General features: G+C 53.1%; 2 protein-coding genes across 9 annotated transcripts; both read left to right on the plus strand.

Annotated features, from left to right (window-relative positions):
- The first annotated feature begins 1,600 nt into the window (after positions 1-1,600).
- LRG1 (leucine rich alpha-2-glycoprotein 1) lies at positions 1,601-4,732 on the plus strand. Its single transcript, XM_069589392.1, has 2 exons — positions 1,601-1,758; positions 3,089-4,732. The coding sequence occupies exons 1-2, from the start codon at positions 1,727-1,729 to the stop codon at positions 4,095-4,097; spliced, it is 1,041 nt and encodes a 346-aa protein (XP_069445493.1). The 5' UTR covers positions 1,601-1,726; the 3' UTR covers positions 4,098-4,732.
- A 1,087-nt stretch (positions 4,733-5,819) lies between these two features.
- Positions 5,820-17,707, plus strand: PLIN5 (perilipin 5). Of its 8 annotated transcripts, none has more exons than XM_069589395.1 (10): positions 5,843-5,955; positions 6,220-6,286; positions 6,398-6,449; positions 6,966-7,047; positions 7,903-8,098; positions 9,115-9,197; positions 9,791-9,971; positions 11,372-11,571; positions 16,362-16,481; positions 16,713-17,707. In XM_069589395.1, exons 4-10 carry the CDS (start codon positions 6,988-6,990, stop codon positions 17,241-17,243), a joined length of 1,371 nt encoding a protein of 456 aa, XP_069445496.1. In that variant the 5' UTR covers positions 5,843-5,955; positions 6,220-6,286; positions 6,398-6,449; positions 6,966-6,987; the 3' UTR covers positions 17,244-17,707. The 8 variants fall into 8 exon arrangements, with proteins under 8 accessions (XP_069445500.1, XP_069445496.1, XP_069445494.1 ...); XM_069589396.1 differs by having other exon boundaries at positions 5,862-5,955; positions 6,211-6,286; XM_069589399.1 differs by lacking the exon at positions 6,220-6,286 and having other exon boundaries at positions 5,820-5,955.
- The last annotated feature ends 306 nt before the right edge of the window (positions 17,708-18,013 follow it).

Genomic DNA, 18,013 nt, shown 5'->3' on the forward strand with positions numbered 1-18,013 from the left:
AATTCGTACTCACTTATGTATCCCCCTCCTTCTAGCCTGACAATTCTGAGGGGGTCAGAAATTTCACAGATGGGACACCTCCTCAGGGAGGGCAGAATATGAGCACACAAAGACCAAGTTTCTTCCCCCAAAATCCCTCTCGCAATCGGCTGTTAATAATTTACCTCAAGACGATGCAGACATCATCTCCTTTGTAACATTCACGGTCACTGTTTCCCATTCCCTCCCAGGGGGTTTGATCAGGCCCCCCTCTTCTACTCTGCTGAGTGGGAACCTCCTTACCTGAGTGCTCAACTCCCCTGCTGCCATCCACTACCCACTAAAATGAAAGATCCAGGCTTCAAGGAACAGAATCTTTCCAGAAGGGCAAGGCACATTCTCCCCTCTAGAAGATTTGAGCCGTGAGGCCTTGGAGTAGCCCCAAATGGGACTTGTCTCCTCAAAGTGAGGAGCTCCCCAGGTCAACTGCTTGGAGGGCAGCTATGCTCACCACTATACCACCAACGCACTAAATGTTATAGCCAAACGCTCCGGGAAACAAACTCACTCAGAAATGCAGCGTGGATTGTGGAATGCAGTTTACTACACGGGTCCTAGTCAGGGTTTCCTCTTTAGCCAGGGACACTGACTGACTTTTGTGAAAACCTTATGTACCTTAAGTGTACATGCTCAAGCCCACATCCCCAAATTCCTTAAACCTAGCCTGGAAAATGTTCAAGGGAGATACAATCAGGTTACAGCCATGGTTCATAATCAGAAGGGTCAGCTGGTTATTCATTGTAACCTACACCAATGGGCCCATAAAGATTACAAAGGTGATTGACTACATACGGGATTATTACATTCTTTCTGGCGAAGGGAAATCTCGGTATAGAATCTGGTGTCTACCAGTCCGGAAGGCCTATTTGCCCATAGGTATGTGATCTCCATGGCTACCAAGCACATAATCCAGATTTCACCAGGAATGTAAGATGGACTTTCCTCCTTTTTCAAGATGGAGTCAGTTTGGCCTGTTCCTTTCCTCCTTCAACTCCAGTATTATTGCCCGAGAAATCCCATGGACAGAGGAGCCTGGTGGGCTACAGTCCATGGGGTCGAAAAGAGTCAGACATGACTGAAGCAACTTAGCACACAGCACAGGCCAACGTTCAAAGACTGTGGGGACTTTTGGCATCACTTGCTTTTGAATTCCATTTTTTAAAATGATTTTATTTTAAAAAATAAAAGAATGTGTCGTGAATTTAAAACAAGTGTTTTTTTTTTGTTGTTGTTATTCTCTCCACTGAGCTTCCAGGTTGCTCAAATTTATTGTAAATAGTACCTCTTGCTCAAAGAGATGTCCCCATCCCCCAGGACAGACTGGCACCTTGCAAACCTGACCCTTGATTCTTAGGTTAGGAGATGTGGGAACTCAGCCTCAGAGACCCTTGGGAACCCACTCTCCAAAAGCAGGACTTGGGGAAAGAAAAACTAGGTAGAAACAGGGTCAAGAAAGGGGTGGGCAGCCCCCTGCCTGTCCTTCCCTTTCCAGGAAGCAATTTTGCAATCCTGACCCCTCCCTTACCCCACCCACTACCCCCACCCCTCCCCGGCCGGGCTCAGGTCAGCCCCTATCAGGAACAGGATGTGGGTGGAGACTTCCCTACAGTTGTTGCCCCTAGCTTAGGCTGGTATAAGGCCACCTTGCTAGACCAAGGGAAACTGGACGGAAAAGAGAGAGGCCACCATGTCCTCTCGGAACCCAGAGCGAAAACAGAGGTAGGTCCCTACCCGACCCGTCCTGGGCAGAACTGACATGAACACTGCGGAGATATACGGACAGTCTGTCTGACCCACTGAAGTTCCAGGTCCAGACATTGGCCCACAGGCTGGAGCAGACTGACACTCAGGCTGCTCCAAAGGACAGACTCACTCCCGTATGTCGATGTAGAAAATGCATAATGCGAGAGTTGCAAGTTCAGTTTTCTTTGGGACAAAATGAGGACTGCAACCTGGGAAACAGCACCTCAGATAGCGCTGAGAGACTGCTCCAAAGAGGCAGGGGTGGGGAGGTCAGTATAGATGTGATTTTGGGAAGGGGGAGTACATGCAATCAAGCATATATATATATATTTTGTTTGTTTGTTTGTTTGTTTGGTAGAAGCTTTCCGCTAGTCACAGGGAGCACTCATCACTATGAAGGATTTTAGTGCTTTTCTAGATATAAGGAGATCTAAGGACTGGGCTCATAAAAGTAGCTCCTGAAAAATAAGTACCTGAAGACTTGTCCTGCCAGTTGCCCCCGCCCACTGCCACCTCACACTTCACCCCCAAGCACAGAGTGCCTCATTTCTACTCTCCACCCTGAACTCCTTTCAGGGGGTGTTGAAAATCAGCAGCTGCAGCAGCACATTATTTAATCCTTGTAGAGGTAGATGGTAGGCGTCAGTTTGTAGCTGACTCATACACACAGCACAGGAACCCCAAGTGGCCCATGGGTTGTAGCAACCAAGGGTGTTCAGGTGGTCTCTGGTGCTGCTGGGCTTGGGGCAGCACTGCTGGAGGGACCATGAGGAGCAGAAACCCCAGCTGGTCCCCAAGAGGAAACGGTTTTCTGCTTGGGAGAGTCAAGAAAGCTTTGTGGAAAGGAGGGGGCATCAGAGCTGGCACTTTGCAGGGAGAATAAAAGTTTGTGGGCTCTGCCTTCAAAACACGGAACCAGGGAGATAAGAAATGACCCAGAAAACAAGTGAGAGCAGAAGAAATGAGCAAGTTAAACTGCAAATAATTAATAGCGCATTGAGGTTGGACTGGCAATAGGAAAGGGTAGTATTTAACGATCAGACTAAGAAACTCAGGGTTTGTAGAATTATAATTCTTCCTGGAACAAGAGTTACTTCTGGCAGCTCCAGGGGGGCAGGAGGAGCAAGGGTGGAAGCTAAAAGAGGAAGTGACTCCATTATTCCAGCCCAGCAAAGCAGTGGCAGTGTCTGGGTTGGTGAGAGTAGAGATGGTAAGAAGCCGGTAGATTCTGGGTGTATTTTTATCTTGCTGGGTATCTAATATCTTAATTTTGACTTATTAAGCTCTTTTTTGTCATTGCCTGCAGGCTGGTGGGCCAGGACTCCCATCTTTCTAGAATCTTCCTGTTGCTGCTATTTGTAGTCTCAGCCCAGGGGGTCACCCCAAATCCTGAAGCCTGTCTGGTGTCCTCCTCAGTCAATGGCAGCTCCATCTCCTGCCAGCCACCTGCCCAAATCCCCCACAGCCTCCCAGCTGACACCATCTTTCTGGCCGTGGAGTTCTTCAACCTGACTCAGCTGCCTGCCGACTTCCTCCAGGGGGTCCCTAACCTCCAGGAACTCCACCTTTCCAGCAACAGACTGGAGGACCTCTCCCCCAAGTTCCTGCTGCCCGTGCCCCAACTAAAGGTGCTCGACCTGACCCGCAATTCCCTGACCCGGCTGCCCCCTGGCCTCTTCCGGATCTCAGCTGCCCTCTGCACCCTGGTGCTGAAGGGAAACCAGCTGAAGTTTCTGGAAGCTTCATGGCTGCACGGCCTGAAAGCCCTACGTCATCTAGACCTGTCTGAGAACAATCTCCACTCCCTGCCCCCTGGGCTCCTGGAGAATTTCCCCGACCTGCTCACCCTTGACCTTAGCAATAACTACCTGCAGACGTTGCCCCCTGACCTTCTGAGGGGCCCCTTGAACTTGGAACGGCTGCATCTGGAGGGCAATAGACTGCGGGTGCTCGGAGAGGGCCTTCTGGCACCCCAGCCAAAACTGCGCTACCTCTTCCTGAATGACAACAGGCTGGCCTCGGTGGCAGCCGGCGCCTTCCGAGGTCTGCAGAAACTGGACATGCTGGATCTCTCCAACAACTTGCTGACCACAGTGCCCACGGGCCTCTGGACCTCCCTGGGGAAGGCTGCCAGGAACCTGAAGGATGGCTTTGACATCTCTAGTAACCCCTGGATCTGTGACCAGAACCTGGCCGATCTCTATCGTTGGCTGGTAGCCAATAAAGATAAGATGTTCTTCCGGAATCATACACGCTGTTCCGGCCCTGAGGCCTTGAAGGGCCAGAGGCTCCTGGCTGTGGCTGAGTCCCATTGAAGCCCCGGGCGAGGACTGGGGCTGGGCTGGGGAGGCAAGTCTTCATAGGCCAGTGCACCCCACTTAGCAAATAATCCCCCTTTCTAAGGGGGAGACTGGGCTTCCCATAGTTTTTGGAATCTGTTTTGTCCAGGCTTCCGAAAACATGCCTTGAAACTTCTTTCCTTCCTTATTGCCTTTGCTCACGCTGTATCCTCTTCCAGAAATTTCTTTCCCCCTATCTCTCAGACCTCTTGGTCTCTGGCTCCTCCAGCCTGCCCTGGCCCCACACTGAAGTTGTCTCAGTCTGGCTCTGTCTCCCCACTTTGTGTGTGGTTTTCTGAGTGCAGGACCTTGGACTGGATTTCCTTTTACCCAGCATCACTCAGCTTGGAGTCAGACTGTATTGTTGTTAAGCCCTGTCTGACTCTGCGACCCATGGGCTGTAGCACACCAGGCTTCTCTGTCCTCCACAATCTCCTGGAGTTTGCTCAAATTCATGTCTATTGAGTCAGTGATGCTATCTAATAACCAGATCATCCTCTGCTTCCCCCTTCTTCTCTTGCCCTCAATCTTTCCTAGTATCAGGGTCTTTCCCAAAGAGTTGGCTCTTTGCATCAGGTGGAGTTTAACTAATAAATAATTGTTGAACAGAAGTGGATGGTTTCACTGTGCTCCTTGCATCTCTCAAGTAAAATTCCTAGGTCTCCAGGATGCAGAAGGAGGAAAGGAGAGGTATGCCATGAAATCCCAAATGGATAACCACTGGGATTTCACCTCCTCCTCCCCTCCCCATCCCTGGACTTAACTGGAAATAAAACCTTGACCATTGCCCAGGGTGTCATTTTACCAGTGGATTCCTGCCAAAGCTTGTGTCCTGGGGAAGGTTTAAATTAAACCTGATTGCTTTAGGGCTCCAAACAATTTTTCACACTGGCCTGTGATAACCGGGGAGGGGTAGCTGCGCAAGGCAAGCATGGGGAGGCTGGATGGGGCTGAACAAATGGGCAGGGGCCCAGGGGACTGTGTTTTCACAGCTCTGGAACCTCAGGGCCACCTGCCAACACAATGTTGGGACTCTAGATCAGACTGGGGGGTCCCTGGGATGTTTGGGGCATGCTCTTCTTTTGCATCTCCTTGGAAGGAGGGTCATGCCCACGTGGGTGGTCCTTCCAGATGTGCGTGGTCATTCCAACTGTGGCAACGAACGCCAGGGTTCTGGAGGCTGGCAGAGCTGGGGTTGAATCAGATCCCTCAATCGCTAGGTGAGCCAAGGCAAGTGGTTTAAACATTTTTATTTTTTGGCAGCGCTGCGCGGCTTTGGGATGTTAGCTCCCTTACCAGGGATTGAACTCGGGCACTCTGCAGTGAAAGTGCGGAGTCCTAACCACTGGACTGCTAGGGAATTTCCTGATTTAAGCATTCTGATCCTCACTTTGCTCATCTGTAAGATGGGCATCGAAAGGAATGAGCCGACCTCTCTCCTGGCTTAGTTTAAGTGGCAGATTTTTAAAAGCAAAAAGAAAGACCTTGAGGGCTTGCCCAAGGTCACTGGGTGAAGAGGTTGGGGGCTGTGCTGGCCCTCCACCGTCTCTGGAGCAACAGCAGTGAGGGCCAAGGAAAGTAGCTCAATTCTTGTGTAGCCAGCGTCCCCAAGTTGCTATGACAACTGCGGGGCGCTCTGGGAGCCTCTGGATAGAGCTGGGGGCCGGGAGCCCCGCCCCGGGCACGCCCCCGCATGGCCTCTCTCCATTGGTCAGTCCCCCGCGGCCCCGCCCCCAAGTCGCTATGAGGCGGGCGGGGCAGACTAGGGGAGGAGACTGGAGTCCGAGTCTAGGGTCTGTGGCTGAACCTGGGGGCTGAAGCTGAACGCGCCCAGGTGAGTGCCGCTCAGGCGGCATCCGGGACTGCCCAGCAGATCCGCGGGCCCCCCAGTGAGTGGGTGGACGGGCTAGAGTCCAGCGGCTTGGTAAGAGGTGGGGTGTGATAGGCCGCAGCAGGTGGCTGAGACCCTTGTCCCAGTTGGCAAAAGCTCAGGACCCTGTTGGGCGAGGACTAGGGCTCTGAGGGTGCGGGGGTGGGGACAGGGGAAGAACTGCAGGCGGGGAGTCTGAGGTCGAACTCTCTCTCTGAGTCTACTTAGCTGAGTGACCTTGGGACCAGCATGGACCTGTTGTGTGCCTCAGTTTCCCTGCGTGTCAGACTGGACTGTGAGTTTTCTGGTATTCTGTGGCTCCCACTCCACCTGCATCCCTGCTGGGGGCTGCTTGCACGATTCCATCCCTGGGCTGGGGGTAACAGGGATCTCCTTCACTTTGCAGAGGAGAAAGCAGCCCACACAGGTGAAGGCACTTGCCCAAAGTCACACAGCAGGTAATGGCAGGAGGGACTCGATCTTAGGTGTCTCTCCCCACAGAGCCCATGCTTTGAATCACTAACATGCCCCCATCCTGCCAGAGGTTTTCTGAAGTGAAAGTGTTAGTCGCTCAGTCGTGTCTGACTCTTTGCAACCCCATGGACTATAGCCCGCCAGGCTCCTCTGTCCATGGAATTCTCCAGGCAAGAATGCTGGAGTGGGTAGCCATTCCCTTCTCCAGGGGATCTTCCCGACCCAGCAGGTCTCCCGAATTGTGGGCAGATTCTCTGCCATCTGAGTCACCTGGGAAGTACACACCTACTGTGTGCAGTGTCCCGTGCATGCATTGTCCCTGCCCAGGGTGCTCTGAGGTAGGTGTCATCATTTTCGCACGTTGTAGATGAGGAAACTGAGACCTCAAGAGGAGACGAGACTTGCCTGGGTCACCAAGCCCAGCCGGACAGAACCCAGGGTCTGGGTGGGAGCTGGGAGGGCTGGCGTGCAAGGGCCTGTCACTCTGTCCTGCCTCCCAGGGTGAACCTGTTTGCAGTAGGCATGTCAGAAGACGAGGGGGCTCAGGCCCCCGGACCCAGCTTGTCGGAGCAGGATCAGCAGGTGAGGGGTTGTGTCTCCCACGGAGCTCAGCTCAGGAGAGGGTAGGGGGACAGCCCCTCAGGGGACAGTTTCAGACTGAGTCACCCTCCTTGCTTTGAGCACCTTACTCTGAGGGCATTTTGGACCATAGCTGAGGGAGGCCCATTCTACCCATTTCCAAGAGGGGCAAAGTGAAGCCCAGGGAGGAGAGTCTTTCCAGACACTCCCAGCCAGCTTACCTGGCCTCTGCTCAACCCTCTCCCTCTCTCTGCCTGTATCTCTCTGTTTCTGTGTCCACCATCATGGCACTCTCAACAAAACAATAACAACAACAATAACAGCATCAATCACAGCATACAGTCTGCATCATTCACTGGTCCAAGCGCTTCATATACAGTGACTCCTTGAATCCCCTTCACAGCCCTAGAAGCCCATTTCACAGATAAGGAGACTGAGGCACAGAGCAGTTAACATAGTTGCCCAAGTTCATACAGCTTGAAAGCATCAGAACCAGAACTGAACTCAGACGGTCCAGAGGCTATGCCCTTTGTGTGTGTGTCTGTGTCTGCGTCTGCTTGTGCACGCACACACGCGCGTGTGTTCAGTTGTGTCCAACTTTTTGTGACACCATGGACTGTAGCCTGCCAGGCTTCTGGAGCAGACCAATTCCTTCAGAACTAGTCCTGCTGTGTGTCTGCTGTTGAGAACTAGAGCCCTAAACATCTGCATGAGGGTCTCCATTGCCTGCAGGCAGCTGCGCTCAATACACTTCCTCTCCCCCTCATCCTGGCCCAGAGAGGGTGAGCAGGCTCTCCAGCTGGTGGCTGAGCCCCCCACCTCCACCTGGAACCCCTCTGATGCCACCCCTTCCTGCAGAGCGCGGTGCAGCGCGTGGCTGCCCTTCCCCTGATCAGGGCCACGTGCACCGCAGTCTCCGAGGCTTACAGCGCCGCCAAGGACAGACACCCGCTGCTGGGCTCTGCCTGCCGCCTGGCTGAGCACTGCGTGTGTGACCTGACCACCCGAGCCCTGGACCATGCCCAGCCACTGCTCAGCCACCTGCAGCCCCAGCGTGAGTCCCCCTGGCTAGTGTCCTGAGTGCTGTGCTTTTCCCACTGCTCTGCTCTCTCACGCTCCACAACAAGGAACCCCCTGAGTTGAATGTGCCTCCGCAGTTCTTTTTTCTTTTTGGCTATGCCCCTCATCTTGTGAGGTCTTAGTTCCCTGACCAGGGATCAAACTTGCACCCCCTGCAATGGAGCGATAGAGTCTTAACCACTGCACTTCCCCAGGGAAGTCCTGCTGCACAGTATTGCCTAAATTGTGTGCCTTTCGTCTGTCTGCCTGTCTGTCCCCACCCACCTGTGTCACCCTCTCTGGGTCGTTCTGCCTGCGCCATCTTCCCCTGTTTGTTTCCCATCTTCCCTTCTGTTCCCCTCTCATTTGTCCCTCTGTAGTTTGATCACCTGGCCACCTGCCCTTAGCTGTCTCTGTGTCTGCCCCTTTGGTTCCCATTTGTCTGTCTCACTGTCCTCCTTCCTTTGACTAGCCTGATGTGCCTTGGGTCCCTCTGCCTGTCCAATCTCCCTCCCCTGTCTGCCCGTCTGTCCCGGCCCCCACCCATCCTGAGCCTGTAACCAGCTCAGGGGTCCAACCCAGGGGTGTGGTGGGGGGCAGAGAGACCCCTGGTCTTACATCTGACTGAGGAAGGGGATCACCTGAGGGTCCCAGCCCGGGGCCTCAGCCTCCCTTCTTCTCAGCTGGCTTGTGTGATCTTGAACCTGCTTGCTGAGGTGTCTGAGCCGGACGTGGGTGAGGAGTCGCTTTGGTGCTGGCAGCACTGATGGCAGGGCAGAGGTGGGAAGGGCGAGAGGCAGGGTCCCGCCTGGTGGCCCACCCACAGCCTCAGGGCCCCCAGCCTCTTGCAGTGGACCAGCCAGGGGCCCCTCTCCCTATTTCTTTCCCCCTGTATGTGTCTCTCTCTTTTTTCTGCCTCTTCCTCCAGCATCCCCTCCCTCCGTGACTCTCTGTGTGTCCCTAGTTCCCTTGACATCTTCCCAATTCTCACTCCCTGCCTCTCTGCTCCAGTGGCCACAGTGAATGATCTTGCCTGCAGGGGCCTGGACAAGCTGGAAGAGAAACTGCCCTTTCTCCAGCAACCTTCAGAGACGGTAACCCCCCAGCACCGCTAGATCGTGTGGGAACCTATGTGGGGGCGGTGGAGGTGGGAGTGAGAAATGCAGGCTCCTCCCAGACCCGACCTCAATACCTGGGCCAGGACCCAGTCAGACTTCAGTCAATTTGAGACAACACCAGCCAGATGAAAATTAGATGTCAATTAGAGACCCATGTTTACTGAGCATTTAATATGTGCCAGCTGGTGCTAAGCCTCCCTTCAACAACCCCAAGAGGGACAGACCTGATTTTCCCCCATTTTATAAAAGGGGTGGGACTTCCCTGGTGGCCTAGTAGTTAAGACTTCTCCTTCCAATGCAGGGGGTGTGGGTTCAATCCTGGGTTGGGGAGCTGAGATCCCACATGCCTCCTGACCAAAAAACCAAACCATAAACAGAAGCAATACCATAACACATTCAATAAAGACTTTAAAAATGGTCCACATTAAAAAAAAAATCTTAAAGAGGGGGAAATAGTGGCCCAGAGCCAGGCAAGGGCCAAGGGTCCTTGCCTCACAGCCCGCCGGAGCTGGGGGCAAGGGAAGGGAGACCAAGGCTGACAGCACCTGGAGCTCGGCCCCTCCTGCTAGGTGGTGACCTCGGCCAAGGGTGTGGTGGCCAGCAGCGTGACAGGCATGGTGGGCCTGGCCCGGCAGGGCCGCCGCTGGAGTGTGGAGCTGAAGCGATCCGTGAGCCATGCCATGGATGTCGTGCTGGAAAAGTCAGAGGAGCTGGTGGACCACTTCCTGCCCATGACTGAGGAGGAGCTCGGTAAGGCCAGCAGCCTCCCCATTCGCCCCTGAATCCTCCTGCCCAGGGCCCACCTCTAGAGACTATAGATCAGAGGGGTCCCAGACTCACCCAAGGCCACGCAGCAGATCAGCAGGGAACACAGGATTCCAGTCCACTTCCATGGCTCCTGGCCCACATCGTAGAAGAAATCTGACCGCCCAGACCCTCAAGGGTGTACTGGACTTACAGACTGCAGGGCCACAGTCTCAAACTAGTGGCCCTCCAGACCGTGGCGCTCCATATTGCAGTATTTGGCCTGTGCAGTGCCTTTAAAATGGTTGAATTCATCACATTCATTTAAAAAACAGATTTCTGGGGACTTCCCCTGGTGGTCCAGTGGTTAAGAATCCACCTTGCAGTGCAGGGGACGCAGGTTTGATCCCTGGTCAGGGACTAAGATCCCACAAGGCTTAGGGCAACTGAGGCCGCATGATGCAACTAAGACCCAAGGCAGCCAAATAAATAAATATACATAAAAATTAAAATCATATTTTGGGGATTTCCCCAGTGGTCCAGTGGTTAAGACTCTGCCTTCCAATGCAGGGGGCTCAGATTTGACCCCTGGTCAGGGAGGTGAGATTTCACAAGCTGTATGCTATGACAAAAAAAAAAAAAAAATCAGATTTTTGCCCTACAAAACCTGATTTCTGGTATGCCTGGGTGGGTGGGTGGAAACCTGGGTTGAGTAGCATCCTCCCCTTTACATGGTTTCCTTAAACCCCACCATTCTCCAAGGTTCTACATCTTGTCTTCAGGCCCTGGACACAATCTGCCTTCTCAGGCCTGCTTCATAGCGCTAGAGGTACATGGGGCGTGCTCCCTCCTTGGCAGAAAGGCCGGCGTTATTTTTAAAAATTTCCTTTATTTTTTGGCCATGGGGCACAGCATACGGGATCCTAGTTCCCCCGCTAGGGACTGAACGCCCCTGCAATGGCGGCAGCAGCAGCAATGGGAGCACGGGATCTGAACCACTGAACCACCAAGGAAGTCCCTGTGAGGCATTTTAGAAGCGCCTACCGTGTACCACGCACTCGTAATCAGTTCTTTAATGTTATCAGCCCCATTTACAGACGAGGAAAACCGAGGTAAAGAGACCTAGTATTCGAGTAGACTAGTTTGGTTGCCTCGGTTCGAATCCCAGGTCAGCCTCTTGTACCCTGTGGGACTTCACCTCGCTGTCCCTTGGTTTTCCTCGTCTGTAAATAGAACTAATAATCGTGTCTACATCGTAGGGTTTGAGGATGGTCGAGTGAGTTGCTATTGTGGAAGGTAACTATAAATTTGGGAGTCCCCACCCCCACCCCCGGTCCTGGCCTTCTAATCCATCCAGGAGCAGAGGGCGTGGCCACCGTGACTCCCTTCCCTTTTCTGTCCTCCAGCGGCGCTGGCGGCGGAGGCTGAGGGCCCGGAAGTGGGCTCGGTGGAAGAGCAGCGGAAACATCAGGGTTACTTCGTGCGCCTGGGTTCCCTGTCCACGCGGCTCCGCCACCTGGCGTATGAGCACTCTCTGGGGAAACTGAGGCAGAAGAAACACCATGCCCAGGACACGCTGGCCCAGCTGCAGGAGACCTTGGAGCTGGTGAGAGCTCTCAGCTCGCCTTCCCTACCCTGTGATGCAGGCCAGCACGCGTGGACTGAGTGCCAACCAAGTACCTGTTCTTGTGCTAGTCTGAAAGTGGAGGCGGAAGCGTGTATGTGCAGGGCTGGGGCAGAGGAGAGACCCGGGGCTGGAGGCACTCGGTGGGGCTCAAGGCTCAGCCTGGAGAGGCTTGGAGGGGCTTTGTGGAGGAGGGGAAGTAGGAGCTGGAATTTACAGGTGGGTAAGGTAGGCGGAGGGCTTCCCAGGTTCTGCTGGTAATAAAGAACCTACCTGCCAATGCAGGATATGTAAGAGATTTTAGTTCGATCCCTGGGTTGGGAAGATTCCCCTGGTGAAGGGAATGGCTACCCACTCTAGTTTTCTTGCCTGGAGAATTCCATGGACAGAGTACAGAGGAGTCCTCGGCGATGCGAAGAGCCAGATACGACTCAGTGACTTTCATTTTTACCTTTCAGGGTAGATGGAGAAAGTGATGAAGGTACCTCAGGCTGTCTCATCACCAACCCCAATCTTCCCCAGAATTTAGGTCGAGTTCATAACCCAGCTTCTCCCCTCATTGTTCGTCCTTCCCTCTCCAGAGGAATATGTTCCCTGGGTTTGATAGGTTCAGATGCCCCCAGCCTGCTTCTCCTGAGTCCTTCTCATTTCAGTTGATGGCAACCCTGCCCTAACAAGCACTCAAGCCAAAACCTGGGAATCACCCTCAGCTCCCCTCTTCTCCACCGCCTCTCCCACATCCGACACATCAGCCAGTACTGTTAACTCTACCTTCAAAGTCTACCCTAAACCGGCGCACATCCTCCTCTTCCTCCACCTGGGTGCAGCCTAGGGGATGACTCACCTGGTCCCAGGTTTCCCATCCTGGATCCCACAGTCTGTCCTTCCTAAAGTCGCCACCAGAGGGCAGCTGTGAGCACCGGAGTCGGCCAGTTTCCTTGCACATAATGTCCTCAACAATAGACTGAGAAAGACTAGAAATCTCTTCAAGAAAATTAGAGATACCAAGGGAACATTTCATGCAAAGATGGGCACAATAAAGAAAAGAAATGGTATGGACCTAACAGAATCAGAAGGTATTAAGAAGAGGTGGCAAGAATACACAAAAGAACTGTACAAAAAAGGTCTTAATGATGCAGATAACCACCACGGTGTGATCACTCACCCAGAGCCAGACGCCCTGGAACTTGAAGTCAAGTGGGTCTTAGGAAGCATCACTACAAGCAAAGCTAGTGGAGGTGATGGAATTCCAGCTGAGCTATTTCACATCCTAAAAGATGATGCTATGAAAGTGCTGCACTCCAGTTCAGTTCAGTCGCTCAGTCGTGTCCGACTCTTTGTGACCCCAGGAATCGCAGCACGCAGGCCTCCCTGTCCATCACCAACTCCTGGAGTTCACCCAAACTCATGTGCATTGAGTCGGTGATGCCATCCAGCCATCTCATCCTCTGTCATCCCCTTCTCCTCCTGCCCCCAATCCCTCCCAGCATCAGAGTCTTTTCCAATGAGTCAACTCTTCTCATGAGATGGCCAGAGTTCTGGAGTTTCAGCTTTAGCATCATTCCTTCCAAAGAAATCCCAGGGCTGATCGCCTTCAGAATGGACTGGTTGGATCTCCTTGCAGTCCAAGGGACTCTCAAGAGTCTTCTCCAACACCACAGTTCAAAAGCATCAATTCTTCAGTGCTCAGCCTTCTTCACAGTCCAACTCTCACATCCATACATGACTACTGGAAAAACCATAGCCTTGACTGGACGGACCTTAGTCAGTAAAGTAATATCTCTGCTTTTGAATATGCTATCTAGGTTGGTCATAACTTTTCTTCCAAGGAGTAAGCGTCTTTTAATTTCATGGCTGCAGTCACCATCTGCAGTGATTTCGGAGCCCAAAAAAATAAAGTCTGACATTGTTTCCACTGTTTCCCCATCTATTTCCCATGAAGTGATGGGACTGGATGCCAAGATCTTTGTTTTCTGAATGTTGAACTTTAAGCCAACTTTTTTTTTGCAAATTTGGAAAACTCAGCAGTGGCCACAGGACTGGAAAAGGTCAGTTTTCATTCCAATCCCAAAGAAAGTCAATTCCAAAGAATGTTCAAACTACTGCACAGTTGCACTCATCTCACATGCTAGCAAAGGAATGCTGAAAATTCTTCAAGCTAAGTTTCAACAGTACGTGAACGGAGAACTTCCAGACGGTCAAGCTGGATTTAGAAAAGTCAGAGCAACCAGAGATCAAATTGCCAACATCTGTTGGATCATAGAAAAAGCAAGAGAATTCCAGAAAAACATCGGCTTTATTGACTACGCTAAAGCCTTTGACTGTGTGGATCACAACAAACTGGAAAATTCTGAAAGAGATGGGAATACCAGACCACCTTACCTGCCTCCCTGAGAGATCTGTATGCAGGTCAAGAAGCAACCGTTAGAACCGGACATGGAATAACGGACTCATTCAAAATTGGGAAAGGAGTACGTCAAGGCTGTATATTGTCACCCTGCTTAACTTACATGCAGAGTGAAGTGAAAATGAAAGTCACTCAGTCGTGTCCATCTCTTTGTGACCCCATGGACTGTATAGTCCATGGAATTCTCCAGGCCAGTATATTGGAGTAGGTAGCTGTTCCTTTCTTAGGGGATCTTCCCAACCCAGGGATTGAACCCAGGTCTCCCATTTTGCAGGCAGATTCTTTACCAGATGAGCCATTGGGGAAGGCCAAGAATACTGGAGTGGGTAGCCTATCTCTTCTCCAGGGGACCTTCCCGACCCAGGAATCAAACTGGGGTCTCCTGCACTGCAGGTCGATTCTTTACCAACTGAGCTATTAGGGAAGCCCCTAGTAACAGAGTACATCATGTGAAATGTGGGCTGGATGAAGCACAAGCTGGAATCAAGATTGCTGGGAGAAATATCAGTAATCTCAGATATGCCGGTGACACCACCCTTATGGCAGAAAATGAAGAGGAACTACAGAGCCTCTTGATGAAAGTGAAAGAGAGGAGTGAAAAAGCTGGCTTAAAATTCAACCAAGATCATGGCAGCCAGTCCCATCACTTCATGGCAAATAGATGGGGTAACAATGGACACAGTGACAGACTTAATTTTCTTGGGTTCCAAAATCATGGCAGATGGTGACTGCAGCCATGAAATTAAAATATGCTTGCTCCATGGAAGAAAAGCTATGACCAACCTAGACAGCATATTAAAAAGCAAAGACATTACTTTGCCAACAAAGGTCCATATAGTTAAAGCTATGGTTTTTCCAATAGTCATGTATATATATTAGAGCTGGGCCATAAAGAATGCTGAGCACCAAAGAACTGATGTTTTTGAACTGTGGTGTTGGAGAAGACTCTTGGAGAGTCCCTGGTCAGCAAGGAGATCAAACCAGTTAATCCTAAAGGAAATCAGTCCTGAATATTCATTGGAAAGTCTGATGCTGAAGCTGAAGCTCCAATACTTGGGCCACCTGATGTGAAGAACTGACTCATTGGAAAAGACCCTGATGCTGGGAAAGATCAGAGAAGGCAATGGCACTCCACTCCAGTACTCTTGCCTGGAAAATCCCATGGATGGAGAAGCCTGGTAGGCTGCAGTCCATGGGGTCGCTGAGGGTTGGAAGTGACTGAGCAACTTCACTTTGACTTTTCACTTTCGTGCATTGGAGAAGGAAATGGCAACCCACTCCAGTGTTCTTGCCTGGAGAATCCCAGGAACGAGGGAGCCTGGTGGGCTGCCGTCTAGGGGGTCGCACAGAGTCGGACACGACTGAAGCGACTTAGCAGCAGCAGCAGCTGGGAAAGATTGAAGGCGGGCGGAGAAGGGAATGACAGAAGATGAGATGGTTGGATGGCATCACTGACTTGATGGCCATGGGTTTGAGCAAGCTCCAGGAGTTGGTCATAGACGGAAGCCTGGCATGCTGCAGTCCATGGGGTTGCAAAGAGTCGGACATGACTGAGTAATTGACTGACTGAATGTCCTCAAGGTTCAGCCCTGTTTTAGCCTGTCAGCACTTCCTCTTTAAGGTGACATAATACATTCATCCCTTGGAATCTGTGAGAGATTGTTCCAGGACCCCCCTCCCCCCACGGATACCAAAATCCACAGATGCTCAAATCACTTCTGTAAAATGGCCTAGTACGGTTTGCCCTCTGTATCCCCCGGTTCTGCATCTGTGGGTTCAAGCAACCCCAAATCGTGGTTCAATCCACAGCTGCAGGACCCACGAATACGGGGGGTGGGCTGTGTTCTCTTGTATGGATGGACCACAGTTTATTTCTATTAATCATCTCATACCTGCCCTGTCCTGTGAACTAAAGGCAAAGTGCCCCCCCATCCTCCAACCAGGACATTCACAGTCCAGTAGGGGGACAAGGGTCATAACGGGAGAGCATGCTGGCTGCTGGGAGACCCAGAGGAGGGGTCTCACATCCAGGCTTGGGGGGCGGGAAGGCTTCTTGGAGGAGGCGACATTTACAATGAAGCGGAGTGAACCTGGCGGGGAGGTGGGTGGCGGGGAGAGTGTGCCTGAGACACCACCTGGGCAGAGGGTCGGTGAGTCTGGGCAGTGAGTCTGAGCTTCAGGGGTACCTCAGGTCACAGGTTTTGGCTAAGGTCAGGGAAGAGAATAGATGGGTCAGCCAAGCTGTATCAGCAGGCCATGAAGGTTTGCATCCAGTGCTTTTTTGAGGCCAGATCCAGACTGGGGCCCTGGTTCCCCCAACTCTCCAGCCCCTCCAGCTCTGACTATCATGGTCCTGGTTCCACAGATCCACCGTATGCAGTGCGGAGTGACCCCCATCACCCCGGCCCGCCCCGGGAAGGTGCACGAGCTATGGGAGGACTGGAGCCAGCGCCCCCTAGAGAACGGCCGGAGGCGTCACAGCCAGGTAGGATGGCGTGGGGGATGAGTGGGGGATGGGAGGAGGAGGGGAGGGAAGGGAGTGGGCTCTGGATAGGTCCAGGGCTGCCAGGCTCCAACCAAGCGCTGAGGTCAGCTGACAGCTGGTTGGAGTGTCTGCGGAGAAACTGAGGCAGATGGGGGTACCGGCAGGGGTCCATCTGTGACACCGAGGCCCCGCCCCTCCGCTCCCACCCATCCCCACCCACGACCCCGGCAGGCGGAGCTGGAGACCCTGGTGCTGTCCCGCAATCTGATGCGGGAGCTGCAGAGTACCGTGGATGCACTGGAGACCAGCGTGCGGGGCCTGCCCCCCAGTGCCCAGGAGAAGGTGGCCGAGGTGAGGCGCAGCGTGGACGCCCTGCAGGCCGCCTTTGCCGACGCCCGCCGCTTCGGAGACTTGCCGGCGGCCGTGTTGGCAGAGGGCCGGGGTAGCATGGCCCGGGCCCACGCGTGCGTGGACGAGCTGCTGGAGCTGGTGGTGCAGGCCATGCCCCTGCCCTGGCTGGTGGGGCCCTTCGCACCCATCCTCGTGGAGAGGCCCGAACCCCCGCCTGATCTGGAGGCCCTGGTGGACGAGGTCATCGGCGGGCCTGACCCCCGCTGGGCGCACCTGGACTGGCCGGCCCAGCAGAGAGCCTGGCAGGCCCAGCACGGGGAGGGAACGGTCCTCTCGGGGAACATTCCCGAGGAGGAACCTGAGCCCCCCAGCCGCCCTAAGCACACTCTGATGCCTGAGCTGGACTTTTGACCCGATGGAGGCCGTCCAGCAGCCCGAGAGCCCTGCTGCCCCCTAGCGGCCATGCGTCAGCACTACTAGCCGAAGCGTTGGTCTTGGCTCGTGCCTGGAGCTGGGGACCCAACTCTGAATCCTAGACTGAGGTCATTGATGTCAGATCGCCCCCACTCTTTCCCATATGAGGACTTGAACGTAACTCAGGCTGACTAGCCCCAAGCTGGTTTCACTGGCTGTGGTTCCCATTGCTCCACCCTAAGAAGCTGATCAAAACTCCCCAGAGGATCACATGTTTTGCCCATGTGATAGAAGCATAGAGGCACATGCTTCTGTCTGGAGCTTTGAAAAGTGAGTGAGTGTCCTTTTCCTCCCCCAGCTTTTCCATCTCAGACTGAGGGGTCCTCAGCTGGACCTGCCACCCCCACATGCTTAGCCATTTGACATTTACTCTCCAGAATAAAGAGTATTGGTGTTGTCCAGAGGCCAGTGTTGTCTGCTTGGTGTTGTCCAGAGACCAGTGCCCTCTGTCCCAGCCGAGGTGGGTCTCAGTGGTGGGGTGCTGGGGGCTTCGGAGGTGTGCGACCATATGGCACGAGCTGGGGTTCGAGACTTGAATTATGCCACCCTGATGAGCTTGACCTCCTGTCTGGAATTCCAGTGAGTGCCCCACCCACCTGGGTGAAGCATTCAGATGTCGCTTCCTGGAATGGAAGTCATTCACACTTTAGTATAAATGAATGTTTGGGAACCTGCAAGGAGCAAGATCAAGAGGAGGAGGGATCAGA

The sequence above is a fragment of the Ovis canadensis genome, chromosome 5 (genome assembly GCF_042477335.2).
Source record: "Ovis canadensis isolate MfBH-ARS-UI-01 breed Bighorn chromosome 5, ARS-UI_OviCan_v2, whole genome shotgun sequence".
Lineage (NCBI taxonomy): Eukaryota > Metazoa > Chordata > Mammalia > Artiodactyla > Bovidae > Ovis > Ovis canadensis.